Source organism: Podarcis tiliguerta (assembly GCF_965153285.1).
Source record: "Podarcis tiliguerta genome assembly, chromosome: 16".
In the NCBI taxonomy this organism is placed as follows: domain Eukaryota; kingdom Metazoa; phylum Chordata; class Lepidosauria; order Squamata; family Lacertidae; genus Podarcis; species Podarcis tiliguerta.
Genome location: NC_139549.1, coordinates 26573 through 42896, shown reverse-complemented (window position 1 = coordinate 42896; position 16324 = coordinate 26573). Strand labels below are relative to the sequence as shown.

General features: G+C 55.2%; 1 protein-coding gene across 2 annotated transcripts in view; it reads right to left on the bottom strand.

Annotated features, from left to right (window-relative positions):
• Nucleotides 1–2575: 2575 nt before the first annotated feature.
• NTRK1 (neurotrophic receptor tyrosine kinase 1) overlaps nt 2576–16324 on the bottom strand; it is a 32984-nt gene continuing 19235 nt past the window's right edge. For both annotated transcript variants that reach the window (XM_083416356.1, XM_083416357.1), the window contains exons 8-16: nt 15428–15766; nt 14701–14768; nt 14110–14212; nt 10752–10898; nt 10235–10365; nt 9779–9951; nt 7059–7299; nt 5398–5556; nt 2576–4269 (exon numbers count right to left, since the gene is read on the bottom strand). In XM_083416356.1, coding sequence (XP_083272482.1) covers nt 4084–4269; nt 5398–5556; nt 7059–7299; nt 9779–9951; nt 10235–10365; nt 10752–10898; nt 14110–14212; nt 14701–14768; nt 15428–15766 — 1547 coding nt within the window. In that variant the 3' untranslated portion in view covers nt 2576–4083. The remainder of the gene's footprint in view (nt 4270–5397; nt 5557–7058; nt 7300–9778; nt 9952–10234; nt 10366–10751; nt 10899–14109; nt 14213–14700; nt 14769–15427; nt 15767–16324) is intronic.

The following is a 16324-nucleotide window of genomic DNA, read 5'->3' as shown; positions in this document are numbered from 1 at the left end:
TTGGCTCAGTTTAAGCATGACCTTCCTTCCTGCAGCGTCATGTCAGGCCAGGGGCTGGAGTCTCGTGCTGTGGGATCTGAGCAGGTGGCAGAGTCTGGTACAGCCAGAGCAGGGGGTGGGAGTTGTCCAGGTACATAGCTGCCAAGTGTCCCTTATTTGAAGGGGCAGTCCCTTATTCCAGCGCCATGTCCCGCCGCTGTCCCTTATTGATGGATGTCCCTTAAATGATGTCCCTTAAATTTCAAAGGAAGCAGCTCCCCTCCCTCCCTCCCTGCCAGCCAGGGAGGAGGGAGGCTCCAACTGTGTTGCTTGGCTGTGTTGATCACCCAATAAGAAGTCTAAGAACGACTGGGGGGCGGAGCTTGCATGCCTTGTGTGTGGCTAGTTAATGCAAGCTGAGGAGTTTTTTGAATGCTGGACGCCGTTTTGTTGCACGTGCTGCTGCAAACGTTGCAGTGCAAAGCCAGGCCAGGCAGTGGCGTAGCGTGGGGGGTGCAGGGGGGGCCGGCCGCACCGGGCGCAACATCTGGGGGTTAGGGGGCGCAAATCCACGGGTTAGGGGGCGCAAATCCATGGATTAGGGGGCGCAAATTACTTGCCTTGCCCCGGGTGCTGACAACGCACGCTACGCCACTGAGGCCAGGGAGCCATCTTAAGTTGAGGCTGCATAGGCCTTGTGGTACATGTGATTCAGATTCTATTCAGTTGAACCTCTGGTTACAAAGTTGGTTGGACAGTGTTCTTGAAGCTACCCAGCATGAGTTTTACCAGACTGCAGGAGGACAGGAAGACTGGAGTGCCTGGAACAGGTGAGGCTGCAGATCCCTTATTTTGGCTGCTGGTCCCTTATTTTCAAGGCTGCTGGCCCCTTATTTTCAAATCTGTAAGTTGACAGCTATATCCAGGTAATGGCCTCTGTGGGTCCCTGGCCCCTTTGGGTCCAGATCTGAATCACAGAATCATAGAACTTTAGAGCTGGAAGGGAGCCTGAGGGCCATCTAGTCCAGCCCCCCTGCAATGCAGGAATCAATATGTGCAAATGAAGCCAGTCACAGGCTGGAACCCCCCCCCCCCGATCTTAATGTGAGCTCCCTCCACAGCGCAGCAGGAGCCCCACTAAGGAGGAAAAGGCCCTTCGTTTCTCTACTTGTCTGTGGCCCCTTCCTTCCCGTTGCAAATGATGCTTGTGGTGGGTAGGGTGGAGGTGCGCCAGGATCACACCACAGGGGTAAATAATGAGAGAAGATTACCACCCTGCCCACCTCAAGCATCCACCCCGATTTCTGATTTCCGAATAATATGTTTCTTGCAAGATGTGGTTGAGACCCAGAAACTCCATGTCTGCCATTCCCCCCCCCCCTTTGGGGTATGGAATTTCCTTGGCCTTTCTGTTCATGCTCTGCACCCCCTTCAGGACAAGTAAGCCAGGGGGTTGGGGGCGTTGCAGGCCCCCTCCTGAGTTCTCTCCAGGTGCAACAGGGTAACTGGTTTTCACAAAAATCTCTCTCGGCAGCGCTTTAATCCACCCTGGAGGGTGAACAAGAGAAGAGGGCTCTCTATAGTGGGGTGGAGGGACGCTTTGATTGGCCCGGGAAGCCCCTCCATCTTCAGCCTGCTTGCAGTCATGGGACCCAGCACCCTTCTGGATCATCCCAGCGCCCTTTGGGTGCTCTTGGATAATATCTGTTTTGATGAGATAGATAGATATTTTAAACATTTATTTTAGATCTTATTATGACTTACATAAAGGTAAAGGTAAAGGGACCCCTGACCATTAGGTCCAGTCGTGACCGACTCTGGGGTTGCGGCGCTCATCTCGCTTTATTGGCCGAGGGATCAGGCGTACAACTTCCGGATCATGTGGCCAGCATGACTAAGCCGCTTCTGGCGAACCAGAGCAGCGCACGGAAATGCCGTTTACCTTCCTGCCGGAGCGGTACCTATTTATCTACTTGCATTTTGATTTGCTTTTGAACTGCTAGGTTGGCAGGAGCAGGGACCGAGCAACGGGAGCTCACCCCGTCGTGGGGATTTGAACCGCTGACCTTCCGATCGGCAAGGCCTAGGCTCTGTGGTTTAACCCACAGCGCCACCCGTGTCCCGACGATGACTTACATAGAGGTTGTTTAGTTTTGTTGTGTACATTTTAATAAATTTTTATTTATTGCTTATGACTACTTTTGATATATTTTCGTAACCCTTTTCCTTCTTTCCTCTTGCCACCTGGATAACATAAGTCCTCATCCCAAGCTACTATCTTAGGTTAACCAAAAAGTTATGTAGTGCAAGATTTATCTTTGTAAGGATGCAAATCTTCTCATATTGCAAGCTGCCTTGAGCATGGATTCCACCAGGGAAAGGTGGTGTGCAAATAAGCGATGTGGAAGAAGATCGTGGAGAGTGCAACTGAAGGGCAAGGAGGAAGGCAAAGAGAAACACACATCAAGTGGGCAGCCCCCTCTTAACACCCACATATTGTGCATTGTGCAGACCCCGGCAGCCTGGAGATGCGCAGGCCAGCGGCAGAGGAAGCATAGCGAGCAACTCAGAAGAAAGACACGTCTGGCCCGAGGGATTTGAGTCAGTCAGACAGGAGACTTTATTTCATTATTCAGCACAGTATATTCTCAGCATCTGCTTCAGAATGTGACAGACAGCCTTCCCAGAGGGAGAGGCTCCCTTGCCCACAGACAAAGGGCCACAGCCTGTGGTGGACTTGCGCAAGCCGGGCTGAGTGGGGAGGGGTCCAGTCGAGGGAAAGGCCACTGGCACCCTAGGGGGATGGATGCTGCCCAGTGAAACCATGAAGCAGGCTGGGTCCCCAAGTGCCAACCTCCCATGGTCAATCACCTGGGGCCAGGTGGGCATGGCTCTCCCAGAAGAGACCCATGGGCCAAATCAAAGCCCTGGCAGGACTAAGGTCAGCAGCAAAGGGGTGTCAGAGAGACCCCTCTGGCACGAATCCAGACTGAAATCTGGTTAGCTGGGGGAGGGGTTAGGGTAAGCCTCCCCCCCCCATTGACACAAGGAAGCAATTGTCTTGCATTGTGTCTCTGGGGAGTGAAATGGCAGGCTGAGTCGCTCACGCCCTGGATGGATGAGGCCCTGCTCGGCCCTCCATCTTCCGTCTCCTCCTCTGCCTGCCTCTCTTTAGTGGCTCACCTGCAGGGAGACCACCTTCCATCTGCAGAGAAGCAGCCCCCCAACTGAGGAAGGAGGCCTGGGAGCGCCAAGAGCCCCACTTGAGAAGAGTCGGCTCCCTGCTTCTGGCTTCAGCCCCAGATGGTTCAGAATTCAGTATCAAGCAAGAGACCAGCAGGCAGGACTTGGCCTTCCCTCCCCCTGGCTTGGTCTCTAACCCCCTAATTGGGAAGCCACTCCTCTGCCCCCCACATCTCAGGAAACACACCCCACTTCATGAAGCTTTTTAAATCCCAGGGGCCCCCACTTTCCCCCCTCCCCCACCCCCTGCAGAAGCTATTTTTATAATGAAAATCTAACGCTTAGGACAATAAATAAGCTATTTCTTAGCAGCAGCGGCAACAGTTTCTTCCCCCATCCCAACCCCAACATTTTGTGGAATATATACAGCCCCCCCTTTGTCATCCTGGTGTGAGTCGAGGGAGGGAAGCGGTTGGCAGGTCCAGGCCCAGGAGACACCAGGCGCTGAGCCATCCTCCTTCTCCCATGTGCCTCCCATGTGCCCATCCTTCAAACTGGGCATCTTGTTGTCCGTCCAGTACCAGAGCAAAAGCCTGAAAGGGGCATCAGCCTCCAGAGGAAAATGCAGCTCCACCTCTTGGCTTCTGCAGGCATTTTAGGGACCTCCAAAGGAAGAGGCCCTTTTAGTGGATGGGGAACCTGCTGCCTTGCCTTTCGCTCCTCTGCCAGGTATAGAGGTGCTGGGGGGGGGGGGAGACACAGGGAGAGCTTTCACCAGCACCATCCAGCAGCCAGCCATGGCAGCGGGGTCTCCAGGGTTCATGGTGTGCAACTCTTGGTGGGCGCTGGGGAGGTGCAGAGAAGCTGGCTCCCGCCTGCCCACCTCTCCCTCCTTCACGCTCCTCCTGCCCCGCCCCAGCCTTAGCTGAGGACATCCAGGTAGACAGGGGGCGCCTTGACCAGGGTCTGCAGCTGGCTGTGGATGTCCTTCATGCTCTGCCGCTGCTGCGGCTCTCTCTGCCAGCAGCTCTGCATGATGTCGTAGACCTCCGAGGGGCACGTCCGGGGTCTCTCCAGCTCACGCCCCTGGGTGATGCATTCAATAGCCTGGGGTGGGGAGGGGGAGGAGGGGGAAAGATGGAGGGTGAAACTCAGGCATTTGCCCCTGAGAGAGACATGACTGCCTTCTCTGCTCTGGCTGGGCTCTGCCTCCATTTCTTCCTGTCCAAAATGAAAGGAACTTCTCAGCTTGCTCAGCCAATGCCCACGGATGGGCAAATTAGGATGTCCCACTGAAGGCCGTTGGAACTTAAACTGGGTGCCCAAGTGAGAAGGCCCTGGACTGTTGGGGTGGGTGGGAGATGGGCTGTTAGCTCTCCTAAAAGGCTTCCGGGTTTACCAATATGCTTGAAATCCTCTGGACCTGAATTAATCTGTGGGTCTTCCTAGCCTGACCTGTATGCTGTCTTTTGGCTTCCTCAGATTTCAGAGGTGGCTCACAGGGCTGGCAGGGAGGAGACACAGATTCCTCCCTCCCTCTTATGGGAGGGGGTGCAGCTGAAATCACAAATGCATGATTGCTAGACAGTCACTAACAGGGCAATGGCACTATGGAGTTTCAGAACTTGTATAGAGGGGACTCTATGATGTCATAACTGCAAAGCTGGTGGTGGGAAAAAGACCATGGTTCCCTATACTGTACACTTTTTCCTAACTGCACTTTGCTCTCCTCCAGACACCAATCTTCCTTTTGAACTGGACTATGGATTCAAGGATTATTGTCTGCCTAATTTTTATCACTATATCTGTTGAATCCTGGCATTTGATGTGAGTAAACTTTGTATTTTTCTTGTTTGCTAAACCATCTGGGAGTGATTTCTTTGTTAAAAGGGAAACATAAAACAGAGAGAAGATAATCCAAGTCTGCCAAAAGCATGCTTGGATATCATAATTGTTCTAGAAGGTTATGCAACCTTGTCCTAATAGCTTCTAGAGATTTTTAACTCTGCTGAAATAGATATTTGCATTTGCACACAAGTAAGGGAGGATAATTACTAAATAAAATATCCTCTCCTACTCATCTAAATCCATCCAACACCTCTGTCCTTGAAAAGCATCTTTGAAAAGATGAGGCTAGCTCTACACACACACACACACGCACACACACACACACACACACACACACACGGGCGGCTCTCTCTGCCTGCATGACTCTTCCTCCGCCCCACCCTTTACCTCCGTGTTGGAGAGTTGGTACCAGGGCTGCTTCCCATAGGTGAAAATCTCCCAGAGGACCACCCCGAAGCTCCAGATGTCACTCTCTGTTGTGAATTTCCGGTACAGGATGCTCTCTGGGGGCATCCAGCGGATGGGCAGCATTGTCCGGCCCCCAACCTGTGCAGGAGGCAAAATGGGCAGAGGGTCAGCAGGAGGGAGAAAATGAAAGAGGGATGATGAGGACAAAGAGGAGGAACTGGGACTGGGAGGAAAGCACAAGTGAGCCCCCCACCCCATCCAATCCGTTGTATCTTAGCAAAAGTCTGGAGCAGAAAGCAGGCAGGCCATCATCCGCCAGGTGCAGTTTGTGAGCAATGCCAACTGTCAGCTCTCTTGAAGGGCCAGGCCAAGCCACTGGGCTACCTGAGCAAAGGACAAGATGGCCACCCCCTCCCCTATTCTGCATCCAGAAATTGGCTGGACAGGCAGGTGAGCCTGATCTCCAGGAACGGTAGCAGCAGCGTAGCATCTTCCGCTGTGCCTGAGGCAGCCGTCTAGCTTGTGGGAGATGGGGCAGGGCAGGCTGTGAGGCACACGTAGCCCCCATCCGCAGAAGGCAATGGCTGGGGTGGGGGGCTAAGAGGAGCAGCAGCCAAGGAGGGGTTGCCAGAGCCAGCTGCTTGAGCTAGGTAGTTGTCTCACTCTGCTGAACCGTTGGGCTGGCTACTTCCAGGCAGGCAGCTCTTTCTGGATAGCCAAAGGAGAGAGATCCCCTCCTAGCTCCACCATGGACCTCGCCTGCTGGAAGAGCCTCCCCACTTCCTTGCAAATGGATGGTGGAGAACCCTCCCTCCCCTGCAGCCAGGAGTCCGTACTGGGCCCGGCCTTTGCGGAGAGGTCCCGTCTCAAACACTCAGTCCCGACTTCGGAGAGTTCCTGTAAGAGCACTTAAGGGGAAGCCTTTGCTACTCGGCTTCTCCAGGCATTGGGAAGCCAGGAACTTTCCAGTCTGCTTCCTGCTCAGACTTTCCCCACAACTGCTCTTCTCCCCCCCACTCCACCCCGCTTTTAATTAACCGTTTAATGGCAGCTCCCCTCCCTGCCTGCCAGGCCTCCCATCTTTCCACCGGCTAAGTGCTCCAAGGTTTTTTTCCATTGTAGGCCCCATTAAAAATGAATAGGGGTCCAGGGCAGAAGCTAAAAGGGAAAAAGATAATTGGGAGTGGCCCCTTTGGACTCCTGGCCTGTCAGGGAGGTGAATCCCTTCAGAGCCCTTGAGGGAAAAGTGGTCAGGAGCCCCTGGGAGCCCCGCAGGAGGGGACCAACTTGAGCCAGCCAGGAAGAAAACCGTGTGTGTGTGTTTCCTGCTGGCAAGCTCTGGCCTTCACTATCTTCACCAGAGTGGATGAGCCATGACCCCACTGAGGCTGTGGTTGCTGCTGCTGCTGCTGGGGAGACCTCAGGCAGAGAAACAGCCTCTCTGCAGGGGCCTCCTAAGAGAAGAGGGGGTGGAAGGGAGGGATTTGCAGAGTGGAAGCCAAGGATGCAAGTCAGAGGAGGAGGAGGACAAGGCGGCAGGATCTGGAATGGAAAGGCCCCTGCCTGGCAGAGGAGACTCTGGCAAAGGCTGCAGAGGGAGGGTGCCTGGCCCTCAGAGACCGTTTCCCTTCCGCACTTACCCGGTAGTAGTCGGTGCTGTAGATGTCCCTGGACATGCCAAAATCCCCAATCTTCACCACCAGGTTGTGGCCCACCAGGCAGTTCCGTGTTGCCAGGTCCCGGTGGACAAAGTGCAGGGAGGCCAAGTAGACCATCCCGGAGGCGATCTGAGTGGCCACCTGCAGCATCTGGCCAAGGTTCAGCTGGCCAAAGGACTGTCCGTTCCCATTGTCCAGGATCTTGGCATCAGGTCCGTGGGACCTGCAGGGAAGGAGGGTCAAATGCCAAGGCAGTGGATCACACCCACACTGGGTACAACCTTAGTGGCTGCTTGGACATGGGGCATGCACACAGTTCATTCCTCAATGCAGATTTGGTTGTACAGCACTAAAAGTGAACCTCAGTTTAGTTTCCTGGCTTGTGGGCTACTTGTCTGAAGTGACCAAAGGCCGTCAGGTGAAGTTGCCAGCATTTCCGTTAAGCGCCTTACTCTCCAGCGTGTGGCTGCACCTGCTGCCTGTGCAAATGGGCCCTTGGTGACCCTGGAGAGAATGGGAGGTGGGCAAGAGGGTGGCAAATGGGTTCCCCTGTGTGCCAGGAGGGTCACGCTCACCCTGGAGAGGAGGAGACCAGACCAAAAGGGGCCCCTCTCCCAGCTCTTGTTCCCCAGCCACTAGCCAGCCAGGAGCCCCCCCCCCCCGGGATGCCCACCAGGGGCTGGGCATGAAGGTGGAGGGCAGGGTTCCCCTAAAGAGGGTTGATCCCCGCGCCCCAAGGTGGTCTTGCCCTTTCCTCACTTGACGCTAAGCCTGGCAGACAATGGCAGGTGAAGTGGCTGCGGCAAGGAGCCCAGGTCTCCCGTAAAGCGCAGCCATTAATGCCAAGTCTCATAACCATGAGCGCCCCATCCGTGCGTCTCTGAGCCTGTCCTGGGGATGCTAATCGGGGCCGTTGGCAGCTCCTGTCTATTGGCAATACCTGGGGGGCCAATCGAAAGAGACTCTGCTTATTCCAGCTGATGGCCAATCCCCCTCAATTTGAGCCTCTCAGACAGCTAATCTAATCAATATTGCAAGGGAAGATTGCATTAGCTGGGGGAGGGGGACGTCTAAGCTGCTGCTGCAGTAATGGAGTGGGGGAGGGGGAGCGGGAGGCGGCATACGGGGAGGTGGGGGTGACTCTGAGAAGAGGATCAGGCTGGGACATTTCAGTGCAACAACAGCAACAACAAAAGGAAGAGGGAAGGAAAGTCTCTTTTGCAGGGGCATCTGGGAGGAGGCGGAAAAGGCACCTCTGCCCAGTCCAGGTGCACACCAAGCAGGTGCCAGTCTCTGTGCAAGGCACACCTGGAGCAAAGGTGGGAAAGCTGGACTGCGCGTCCAGCATCCTTGGGGCAGCTGCTGCAAAGCTCAGGCAACTGTTGACGTTGCACAAGCTTCTGGCTCACCAGCTGGGGGGCGGGGTCTGTGGGTTATCTAAGCTCTTGGCTCATCCATGGACACTTGACCCTGGACTGTGAGGGAGTGTGCGCACTTGTGCAAGAGAGAGACACTGGGTTGTTGCTGCTGCTGGGGACGGCCCAAGACATTTTGGCACCTGAGGCAAACCACCAAATGGAATCTCCCTCCATGCCAGGGAAGAAGGAGTGTGGAAATATCTACATCAGGAACAACGGGGCAATAAAGATCCACATTGGGATCTGGTGCTGCTGTGGATCCTGCTGCCCTCATCTCATGGGTGGACCAGCCCTGGTTGCCTCCAGGGTCCTACACTGAGCAAACACATTGAAATCAGTGGCTGCGGATAACTTCAGCCTGTTGATTTCTAGGCCTGCAGTGAGCAGGACTTGGCTGGATGCGATCCTGTGTGCTTGCATCTAATGCCCATGCCTGGGGTGTATTGCAGCCCAGGTGCCTGGGCAGCTTCTCTCCCTCCCTCAGCCTAAGGCTCCTTTTGTGCTGAACCAAGAGAGAGGGGCAGAAAGAGCTGGCATGTCCAGGACACTCTGGCCTGTGTGGGCTGAAGGACTGCTACGGGATGCTGAAAAATGGCCAGGTCTCAAAAAGGGCACCAATATATCACCCTATTGCACTTGTGCTTTGCATTTGCACTGCATTCCAGCCTATTTCTGGGCCCATCGCAAAATGTTGGTGCTAGTCTAAGTGGGTCAGTCTCTTCTTCCATAGACCTGCCTGGTCCATAAGACCATCTGCAGAGACACGCCCCCAAGAGGGGAGGCAGGGGGCTCCTGTAGGGAGCGCCTACTCAGTGGTGGTGCCAGTTATCGACTGCCCCTGCCCCACCATGAGGGGCCCACATTGTGGTCTTTCTTATGCCGGATGAAAAGCTTGCTCATTTCCCAGTCTTCCTGGTTTTAAAGACACATCCTAGTGGCTTTTAGACATCAGGAGCTAGTGGCTTCATTGCAATGTCATTTTAACCAGTCTTTGAGTTTGGGCTCATGTTGCCTTCTTACATTTTATGGGTTTGTTTTGTTCCTAAATTGTATGCTGCCAAAAAGAAAGAAAGAAGTATTGCTGATGGGCATTGGAAACTTGTGCTATAAACAAAGTGGCTGGGGAAACCCAGCCAGATGGACGGGGTATAAGTAATAAATTATTCTTGTTCTTATTCTTATAAAATGAAACAAGAACACAGAAGCTGCCACCGCGTCCAGCAGGGTCTGGCCCCCTCCCTCTGGCCTCGCCAGCCCAGTGTTCCCTCCCTGCAGTCTGCCAACCTGAGGAAGCGGTTGAGGTCTCCGTGCTTCATGTACTCAAAGACCATGACGAGGGGCTCCCCATCGGTGCAGACCCCGTAGAACTTGACGATGTGCTCGTGCTGCAGGACTGTCAGCAGCTCTGCTTCACGCTGGAAGTCCAGGCGGGCGTTCTCTGTGGCTTCCTTCAGGGTCTGGGGAAGGAAGGGGAGCTGGGTTCATTACAGGAACAGCAGCAAGAGGAGGCTCTGCCGCAAGGGCAGGAAGGGCACAGCGCCGGAGGGAGTGGGGGACTCACCCATCCCACTCTCGAGGCAGAGATACACAGGCTTGAACAATTTAGCTGGTGGGAACCCCAGCTTGAAGTTCATGGCAACTGGACAAGCACTTTGGAAAACCTGCCCTGAATTTAGGGAGAACTGCCACCTCGCCTGCCTTGCCTCTCCGAGGAGGGGGCCAGGGGTCCATTCGGCTCACCTTGACGGCCACCAGCATCTTCTCCTGAACAGAGCTGAGGTTGTAGCACTCAGCCAGGAAGACTTTGCCAAAGGCTCCCTCTCCCAGCTCCCACTTCAGGACGATGTCCCTGCGCTTGATGTGGTGGACACCTGTGCGGAGGCCAAGAGAAACTCTCATGGGGTATGCAGAGCTCCTGAGGATCCCACCTTGGCTAACCTGCCCCATGGCCTGGCTCTCAGATACTGGCACAGGAGAGGATGACAGAGCAGACAGGACTGCCTGCCATCTAAAGGGTTGGGGGGGGGCATGAGGATGCCCTGCTATTTGTTCCACTGGCTAAATCCCTTTGCAGTGGGACTTTGGGGGTATATACGCAGCTCCCGATGGGCAGCCCCCTCCCCTATCCTAGACACGCTCCTTTGCCACACTGGCTCACCCCTTTCCAGCAAAATCTGCCTATGCATTGAAATACCCACATGAAGGCCCCACCCCTGCAGAAGAATTGCTCCATCCATGGGGCAATCCAGGCACTCACAGGCATTGCAGAAGTACTGGGGGTTCTCGATGAAGTTGGTCTTGAGGGTGTCCAGCTTGCTCTCCGCAGAGGAAAGGGGGCTGCTGCCCCAGTTCATGAACTGCAGGGATATGGCCAGGTCATCCTCTTGCGCCAACACAGCTGACCCTGTGAGATGGAAGCCATGAGACTCTGACACAGGCACCTTCTGCCCCAGGGCAGGCCAGATGGGGTGGGGTGTTCAAAACCTCAGGTCTCTGCCTGGAAAAACAATGAGCGTGCCTACCTGGGGAGGAAGGTCTCCTGTGCTGAAAAATGCTATGCGCACACAGAGTTTTATCCCACCCAGTGGCGTAGCGTGGGGGGTGCAGGGGGGGGCCGGCCGCACCGGCCGCAACATCTGGGGGTTAGGGTTAGGAGGCGCAAATCCACGGGTTAGGGGGCGCAAATTACTTGCCTTGCCCCGGGTGCTGACAACCCACGCTACGCCACTGATCCCACCATCCCAAGTGCCACAGAAGAAGCAAAATCTTTTTGGCATGCCCAGAAATTCCCTTGTGGAGGATGGGGCTCATGTGTTGCACAATAAATTTTAGAGTAACAACTGAGGTCAGGCAGGAAGTTGTCTTCCCTGTGGAATCAGTGCTGGGATAGAGCTCACCTTGCCCAGCAAATCCCCCTGGGGGAGCCAGTGAGGCCTCTCCCTCTGCCCTCCAGCCCTAGGCCAGGGACCAAGGCACATGGGGGGGGGGGGGGCTTCACACAAGGGAAGCTCCCTGCAAACCCTGCCTCCTGGGCTGCTGGGCAGGTGGGCCTCCTGGATGCTTTTAGCCTGATGGTAGTCAGCTTCTGCGGGCCCACGAAATGCTCAAGGCAAGGCGGCAAAAGGAGCAGGAGCCCCTCCTACACCCCCTCCCTCCGCTGCTCTGAGTGGGAGGCATTGGCAAGGGAGCAGTAACCGGAGCGTTTAAGCCTCCAGTAATTACCGTGAGAGGGTCCATAACCAGCAAGCCTTCCCCCCCATGCATCTTCATCAACGTCAGGGCAAGGATGCCTGGCTGCAGGAGCCTGGCAGGAGTGGGGGGAGGTGGGGAGAGAAAGTGACTCGAGATCTATAGGGCTGGTGGCTGGGGAGTTGGCAGGGATGGGGGGGGGCTCCAAAGGCAGAGAAAAGCCTGGGGAGTCAACCTAAGAGTCAGCCAAATGGCATGTGCAAAGAGGCAGCCTCCTCTTCCAGAATAGGGGACCAGATCCACCCCACAGAAAGGAGCAATAGGAAGCCACTGGGCTCCATCTTGCTCTGCATTCTCAACAATGACCCACAGCAAGCAGGGAAGCCAGCAGGGATTGAGCTTGGGACCTACCATGGAGTTCCAGCCTTTCTTCCTAGAAAGACCCTGCAGGCCTCTCTGGCATCTGACTCTCTGTCAGCTCTCCCCACTTGTAAGCTGCCCCCCATGGCCAGTGTTAGAAACTGGGGTAGGAATGCTAGGATCCATGTGACTCGTGGGACCTAAGTTGTGGGCATCAAAACAAAATGCCTAGGTGCCTTTTTTCTTTTTTTGCTGCCACACTACCAGACCAGGCAGCCCTGCAGCAAAAAATAAAGATGCTGAGGGTGAATCAGGGGGGTCCGCAGAGGAGCATGGCAGCCAAATAGGTGTCTTTTGCTACTGCTCTACCCTGCCAAACACCTGGCAGTGCGGCAGCAAAAACTATGTGTTGTGTTGTTGTGTTGTGTTGTGTTGTGTTGTGTTGTGTTGTGTTGTGTTGTGGTGTTGTGTTGTGGTGTTGTGTTGTGTTGTGTTGTGTTGTGTTTTGTGTTGTTGTGTTGTGTTTTGCTGCCAGGTGAATCAGAGAGTCTGCTATGTCTTTTGCTGCTGCTGTGCCCGGCAGACCTGCTGACTGCAACCAGGCAGCTGTAGATGCTGGGCATGTCCACCCAGTCACAAAAGGCCAGTTGCCAGTTGCAAAATGCGCCTGGCACCTGGCTAATTTCAAACACTGCTCACGCCCGCCCCAGCGACCAGCAGATGTTCCCTCTGTGAGGCTGGAGGTCAGAGCAGGCAGCCATCATCATGGGAAGCCTTATTGCTGAGCATCTTTCCCCACAGGCTGGAATTCTGTCGATGAACCTTCCACCCACCCAACACCGTTTGATTTTTGCCACATTTCCCTTAGATCTGTATCTCTTTCAGCCAGTGCTCACTTCACCAGCACCCAGAAACTCACACAAACCCCGGTGATCTGAATGCAGCCCTCTCCGTCTGGGGGCACTGCGGTGGGGGTGGGGGCACAATGAAGAGGCTGGTCTTGCCGCCCACCCTCAGTTCAGTACACACAGGCCCATCCACCCAGCCTCTGCCATCCAAGGCCGGCAGGTAGCCAGTCCAACTGGGCGGGGGCTCTGAGCTCTGCCCCTGCTGCTGCTGCTGTGACATCTGGCTGCACAACAACAAGTGTCTGCTTCTCTGCCCCCCCCTCTCCCCACCCCTCCCTTCTGCCATTCCTGCCCCCCTGGGGGTGATCCAGGCAGATCAAACCCATTTACAGCCTGAATCAATTCCAGCAGTGAATTAGCAGCTGATGCCTGCCTGAAGGGGGAGGGAGAGGAAGGCTAATGAAATGGGGGAGGAGATGGAGGGAACCAGCTCAGCCTCCACCACCTTCCATTCCCCAAGCAGGGTGCAGCTCCCTTGCTCCCCGCAGCACAATAATTTAGGTGGCCAAGGAAGGGTGGAGGTAGCCACTGCAGACTGTGTGGTTGGGAAAGGTCCACAATGAAATCTCAGAGAGGCCAAAGTTGGGGGTGGGGAGAAGCACAGCTTCTCATGGAAAGTGGTGGGGGAACACCCACCCGCCCCGGGATTTGGTTGCTCCTGCTTCCCCCTGTCCTTCCAAAGACCAGGTGTTGGTATAACAAAGGTCAGGGCTCTGATTAGTATCTCTTTAGCCACAATAGCTCAATGGAACCTCCAGCTTCAGAGATAGTCTATCTTTTGAGCTCCAGTTGCAGGACAATAAGCAGAGGGAGGGAGGGGGCTTCTGTCTCTTCAAGCATTTCTCATGGGCTTCCCAAAAGCACCAGAGGAAAGCAGGTGCTAGCCCTGTGCTTACAATACGGCTCCCTAGAGCTTCCTGTGGGTCCCTTCCCCACTTGAGCCCTCCTGACACCCAGCCACAGGTGCCACAGGCAGGCAGGTCATGCAGAGGAAGGAGAACCGCCCCTGTCCTCCTGGCTCCACTGGCACAATGGAAGCCTTTCGTTTGGGTGCTGAGCAAGACCCCTGGTCCCGTTAGCAGCTGGCAAAGGGGGTGGAGAGGAGGGAGGCACCCACACCTCAGAGGCCAAGCAGCAGAAGGGCTGAGGGGGGCTTACGGTTAATTCCGAACTTGGAGTGCTGCCCACACTTGTTGAGGATGATCAGCATGATGGAGAGGAAGAGGCAGGCACAGACTGCCAGGACCACGGCCACCGAGATCTGGAGGAGGAACAAGGGAACCATCAGTACCCCAGAAAAGCCAAAGGGTCCATCCAACCACAGTGACCAACCAGGTGCAGGAAACTGGGTGCACGAGCAGCCCTCTCCCTGCCAGTGGGTCAGATGTGAGGAGCTGCAAAAAAGCCCTTCAATGGCCGTCTGGCCTCAAGGCCCAAAGGAGCAGGCAGAGCTGACAGCACACCAGAGCCGGGCAATTTCCGTCCTGTATCCAGGAACTCCTGCCTGTGGCCTGCTTTGTTGTCACTTTGCACATGCTCAAAGGCATGCCTTCCTTTAACATCAGCTCAAATGTTCTCGGGTGCGCATTTCCCCACCCGGCCTGCTTGGCTCATATGGAGCCCTGGGTGAGATCCATGTGCCCAACCGGCAAAGCTGGACGGGCCGCTCTGTAGCCATGGCTCCACCATCACTTATGTAAGCCCAGACCTGTGCCCACTCGCCCCACACAGCTGGTCCCCAGGCCTCACCCCAATGGTGTGCTCCTCAGGAGTCTCCACTGGCCCTCCACGCTCAGTGCTGTTCATGTCACCTTTTCCTGGGGGCAAAAGAAGAAGCAGGAGAGGGAGGTTACGCTGTTTGCTCAGACTTCACATGGAAGCCTCCAGGATGCAACCCAGATGGCCCCGCATCTGTCAGGGGCCTCCTTGGGGTCTGCCTCTCCTGGCACAGATGCCCCCTGGCTAAGATGGACGAGACAAGGCACAAAGACAGTTTTGCCGCTCCTGAACTCCAAAGCTGCAGCTCAGTGGCTCATTTCTCATGCTGAGGTAGGTGTCCTCCCCCCACCCCCATCTAGGGTGTTCTGTGCCCCCTTCTCCCCCCAGCCCTGTTGCAAAGGGACCTGCACATTCTTCCCAAATACTTACCCACTGGTGATAGGGAGACTAAGGCAGCAGTAAAAAGAAATAAGAGGAGGGAGACCTCAGTTAGCCTCTGGAGGCCACAATTGCAGACACCCCACCCCTTGGTGACCCACAAGCACAGTTGAGGAGTGAGGGAGCTGGTGTGGCTGAGCCCCATGCCCGCCATAGGTGTTCCTGCCCCATTTCCCCCATCCAGACCAAAATAGGGATCTTTTCTCCAAAGCCAGGGCAGCAGCCAGGAGCCGACTTCAGCAGCACGGCAGGCCCTTCCACCTCCTCCTCTGGTTTTAAGGCAAGCTTTGGGGTCACCTCACAGGAGAGAGCCCCGTACCAGGAATGGGATCCTCTGGACGAATGCCCGCCCCAGGTGGGTCCATGAAGTGCTGGTAGGTGGTGCAGGAGTGGTTGCCCAGCTCGTTGTGCACCAGCAGTGTGTAGTTGCCATTGGAGACGTGTGTGGGGTTGTCGAAGTTCAGGCACCCATGGACCTTTGTGGTGTTCTTCTTCTCCTCGGGGTAGAATTTGGTGCGCATGAAGTCATTCTCATGCAGGGCTTCGCCGTCCAGCTGCCACCAGATGTGGGGCGTGGGGTTGCCATTCACAATGAAGGGGATGCAGGCCTTGTGGAACTGCCGCAGGACGAAGCCCACCTCAACAATCACGGCAGGAACTGGGGAGACAGCGGGGGGGGGGGGAGAGCCAGAGCCTTTGAGGTGGGAGCAGCCACCGTGCCCATCTCCTCTCCTGGGACCCTGGGGGGAGGGGCTTCCAGGCAGGGGGCTTAATATTGCAAATGGGTCAACCAGGCCTCATGCGTGGGGATTGGAAGCCACAGCAACATCACATATTGGATTGAATGGGGATGGAGGGGGAGAGAACTTTGGCTGCTGGCAATATTTTTGTGTCTGTATGAGCAGGATCCCTCCCACATGGAAGCCCCTTAAACCCAGATCTAACTGCTGAATGAAGAGTTAAGCCAGAATTATGGGATCAGCCCAGTGACATTTTATGTTTTGTATTTCTGTTTCGTTCTTGATTTTTTTAAAAAAGGATTGTTACACTGTGTGTGTGTGTCCCAGGCCATATCATTTATTTATTTTGACCTCTCATTTGCATGAAGCTCCCTGCAAGAGCCCCATATCATTCTTATGTCTGCTTTCTCCAATTGCAAAGAGCTTTTCATGTAGGGGAACATTTTAAAAAGTCACTCCCCTCCAAGACTTAGCCT